The 4,695-nt window shown below is 45.7% G+C and overlaps 1 protein-coding gene across 1 annotated transcript in view; it reads left to right on the top strand.

Annotated features, from left to right (window-relative positions):
* The window catches only part of SF3A1 (splicing factor 3a subunit 1), a 25,136-nt gene extending 22,076 nt beyond the window's left edge, over window positions 1-3,060 (top strand). The window contains exons 16-17 of the mRNA XM_006016826.3: window positions 1-29; window positions 1,703-3,060. The exon at window positions 1-29 is cut by the window's left edge and continues 1 nt beyond it. Of these exons, the coding sequence (XP_006016888.1) occupies window positions 1-29; window positions 1,703-1,804 (131 nt within the window). The 3' untranslated portion in view covers window positions 1,805-3,060. The remainder of the gene's footprint in view (window positions 30-1,702) is intronic.
* The last annotated feature ends 1,635 nt before the right edge of the window (window positions 3,061-4,695 follow it).

The following is a 4,695-nucleotide window of genomic DNA, read 5'->3' as shown; positions in this document are numbered from 1 at the left end:
CTGCAGGGAAACAGAAGCTACAGTATGAGGTGAGTTTGTGGCTATGTTAACTCTTCAGTTGGTGCCCTGCTGCTTGCACACCTGTTTTTTTAATGTTACAGTACACTTGGTGAGAGAGAGTAGTCTTACTCAGTCTCTTGTTTGTATGCATTTTAATATAGTCTTTAATTATATCATTGCATGTTATTTCTATGGAGGACCATACCTCATTAAGTGCACTTGCCGGCTAGAGCAGAGCCAAGTGTCACCTAGACAGTTCAAGTGTAAATCTGCTGAAGTCAGCAGGCTTTCTCTGAAATTATGCTGGTATAGCCTAACAAAAGGCTAGTTTGGAACCTTTGTTGTCCAAGTATACTAGTTTCCTTTGTTCATCCAGGCAAACACTCCTTCAGAGCCTTGCCACATTGAGTGTACAATGCAAAGGAATGCACAGAGCATTCATGATTTGTACTCCAATGACTTCATGCAGGGTGAATTATTGAGTTTTCTTATTTCTTATTTTAAAAAGCCACATAAATCATTTATTTGTCTGTAGAACACCAAAATGTTGAAATTACTTACTCCCCCCCAAAAAACCTCAATACTTAAAACCATAGGCCACATCCAGACAAGCATTGATGTGTGGTATGTGGCACTGCAGACCCATCTGCAGCACCACATACCACACGTGCAGGCATTCCCCACCCTGCTGCATTGCAGAATGGGAGGGGGGGGGATATCTTGGGGTAAAAAAAACCCCATGCTGAAACAAAGTGGGTTGGCGCATGTGCCGGTAGTGCATGGCACCCAAAACTGGAGCCTGACTGCCTGGAGCTATGCTCTGGCTCCTGGCCAGGCTTTCTGCTGTGGCTGCAACCCCGGGAACTCCCCAGGACCCCATGTAAGGCTGCTGAGGCCAGCACACTTGCTAGCCCCAGCCTTCCCTACCCCACCCAGGATAACCTGTGCACCAGAGCATGCATGGCACAGGTGTTCCCTGGAGGCAAGTAGCAGTGGCACAAGATGTGCCACTGCTAATTGTCCCTGGGGAAATAAACGTCTGTGCTCGTCTAGACGCGCCCATAATGTCCATTCATGCCGTAGGGTTCTTAAAGCTGTTATAACCTTCCCAAGTCTAAATAAACCTTCACCAGAACAGCAAAAGGAGCATGTCTTGCTGTCAAATGTTAGCATTTTCTTGAGGCTATAGAGTTATTTAAAGAGTTTTTGTTTGTTGTTTGGTCATTTGTTTGTTTATAATGGCAAAAGTGTGTTCCCACGCGCACACAATCTAGATATATAAAACAGTGAATGTTGCCCTAAAGTGTCCAGAAACTCATCCCTGGACAGAGATATGAGGTCTGTTAAACTTCAACCTGAAACGGTTTGACAAAAGTTTTTTTTTCAAATGCTTATAATTTTTCTTTGAGTAAACATACTTGGATATCTTCCATTACAATTGTCATTTGCACTCTGGGTATAGTAATGTGGAAGTGCTGTACATTGTGCCAGTGATTTTAACGGTATTAAAACCTGGCTTGTCATGCTTCTCCACTGCCGGCTCTCTGAGATGCTGAGATTTGTGCTCTACATTATGAATCTTCTTGAATTCTTCATGCATTTTGCAGTGAACTGCATAATTGCCCAGGTTTAGTGAGAACAGGATCCAAAATGCTAGATCTGGCCTTTGGGGAATATTAAGGCTTTCTGTTGTCTCTTGCAGGGCATCTTCATCAAGGACTCCAACTCTTTGGCTTACTACAACATGACAAGTGGCTCTGTGATTCACTTGGCACTCAAAGAAAGAGGGGGCAGAAAGAAGTAAAAGCCACAGAACTCACAGCTGCCATATGGATGCCCTGCTGTTCTGTGTAAACCAAAAACTAGGATCCTCTGTCTTTGGAGGAAGAATGTGACCAGGTGAAACATCATCAGCCCAGCATGCTTACTAACCCCCAGTTTGGAACTGTAGGCTATATTTTGGTCCTTAATTCTATATCCTGTAATCAGAGGGGTTATAAGCCTAGTGAGATCTGATATTCCCCTGACAAAGCTGTATAGACATTGTGATTTAGTATGTAATCTCAACAGTTTTTAGTGTTTGTCATGCAAGCACTTAGTGTATGTGACTGCTGCAATGCTGTTGTTGGTGTTCACATATCTCTGTTTCATTCCTTACAGAAGTAGCATATTATTCTGAGGTCTTGTCCAAGTTGCATTTTTTTAAAAATCTTCATTTTTCAAAGAATTTATGATGATACAGGGAGTATTGCCTGCCTGATTTAAAATGCTGATCTTTTAATTTAACTTTTGTAACTGACTCAAATTAAGAAATTGGCAAATAAACCTTTTGCTCCCTCTCTGAAATCTGTGCGCAAGTGTCTTGCACTGATTTCTGCTTTGAATCTTCTTCTTTAGTATGAATGACTATACTTACATTTTGATAAATGTGATATGGCATTTTTTTATCCTGCTGTAACTTATATATTCATCCTGAACAGTTTGGACTGGTTTTTAAAACAAATCACAATCTTGGTGAGAAATATTTCAATTGGAACTGTTCAGTTCTCACATTTAGATGTTATTTGTAATATATTAAGACCAACCCAGTTATGCAGCAGTCTAGTTGCAGTTCCATTTAGGGTGCTTATGCTGAAAGTTCTTGGGGTTAAAGATTTGTTTCTGCCTTCTTTATACTTTCTGAAAGGTGAATCAATTCAGTGTGCTCCAAGCAGTCAGCTAATCTTTGGTATCCTTGAGTATGTGAGAAGGTCTTCATTGTTCTATAATACATTCTCTGAACTTTTAGGATCATCCAAATTAGAGCGGTCAATTAATCACAATTGACATGCGTGATTAATGCATTAATCATTGTTCGAGTTAATTTTTTTAACATGTTAATTGCTCATGTGGTTTTGGAGCCAGTGCCTGGGCTCTGCTTCATTGCTGTTACTGCCACCTCAAGGCTGCCCTGTGGGGCAGCAGTGGCAGTGCAGAGTACCACAGGGTAGCCTGGGTGTGGGTGCCAGGCAGCTGCAGCAGTGGGGAGAGGCACACGCAGACATGCAGCTGCAGCCTGCGGGCAGCCAGGAACACAGCTCAGGGGCATGTGGAGCAGCACCCAGCAGGCAAGTCTGTGAAGGAGAAGGGGCATGGGGGGGTGCAGATCGAGGCCCCCACAGTGAGAGGGGGGAGTGGGGCAGGGGCTGGGACTGGGGTGAATGGGGCATCGGGGCAGGTCGTGGGGCAGAACCATGGGCGGCTTGTCCAGCAATGCAGGGGGACTCCCACTGCATGTACCCCAGGTGAGGTATGGGAGGCGCATGCCTCCCCAGATGTGTGCACAGGTTGGAGGTAGGCTGCAGCTATAGACTGGGGCTCTGTGCCCTGTTGCCTTTGCCCCAGGAGCCACGCAATGCTATGCTATGCCTCCTGCCACAGAGAAAGCAGGGGATGCGGCACAGCCAGCACACAACCCCCGAGGCAAAGGCAGAAGGGTGCAGAGCCCCAGCCTCCAGCAGCAGCCTGCCTCCACCCCACACACAGATCTGGGGGGCATGTGCCACCGCTCGCTGCCGCCCCCCCACGCGCGAACTGAGCCACCTAGGCCCTGGGGCTGCGTTCACCCCAGCCCTTTCCCCTGCCTCTGCCCCTGTTGTGGCCCCCCCCCATTTATCTGCTGGGTGATGTCTGTATGCATGCGTCTATCTGTCCTTCACTCCCAAGCCACAGCACCCCTAAGCCCTCACTCCTAACCCACAGTACCTCACATCCTGCCAGGGTATGCAGGAACCCCACTCCCTGGACTCCAAACCCCATATACCCACCCCCCAACCATACAAAGTACCTGCATAATTTTGCATAACAGAATTTCTGTGCATAATTTTGAGGTTTTTAGCTGTGTGGTTAAAATCACAATTAATTGCAACTAATTTCTTAATCGTGCAACTAACTGCAATCACATTTTTAAATAGTTTGATGACCCTAATCAAAATCTGTTACATTGCTCAGACACTGTATAAAACAAACAAAAAAACACCTCTACAGAACCTTCTTGCACATCTACGTTTCCTGTTTAAAACCAAAGGCAGCATGAGTAGAGAAATTTGCCTTTTCATGAAAATTCCCATCGTGGATAAAGTTAAAAATTTTGACATCCTCCACACTCCAAATCCAGTCGACAAATGGTGGGTGGAGAAGAAATGATGGCTCTAAGGAAGATGAACAGCCAGGGCCTAGCAGAAGTGGTTGGCAGTGCTCCCAGCATGTGGAAGCCAGCTGTTCATTAACAGCTTACTGGTGTGTTCTCTTTTTTCCTTTTTTTTTTTTTTTTTTTTAAGATGGTCATGTTTTGTGGAGTAAGTAGAGAAACACTTGTACGGTAGATATACTAGGCTGATGTGATCTTCTGCCAGCCCATTCTATCCAGTCTGCAGGGCCTCTGAAAATTTTAGAAAATTAATTTTTATCTGCCCCTGTTTGTCTGTCAAAGATGACAGGCAGCCAGTGGCAGCAGGACCCAGAGGGAGCCTGTGGCTGAGCAGCAAGGCTGGCCCAGCTCCACTCCTTCCCCAGCTCCCTGCCCTCAGCCCCCAACTGGAAGCCTCTGCGTGACCCTAGAGCTACTTTTCCCCCAATCCAAATGGAAAGTAAGATAAGATTGGATGGAGGGAAGGGGGAAATGGCTGCGAACAGTCCAACCGCCCCATGGTGCTT

The sequence above is a fragment of the Alligator sinensis genome, unplaced genomic scaffold (genome assembly GCF_000455745.1).
Source record: "Alligator sinensis unplaced genomic scaffold, ASM45574v1 scaffold216_1, whole genome shotgun sequence".
Lineage (NCBI taxonomy): Eukaryota > Metazoa > Chordata > Crocodylia > Alligatoridae > Alligator > Alligator sinensis.
Note: the sequence above shows the minus strand (reverse complement) of the source record. Positions and strands in the feature narration are given on the sequence as shown.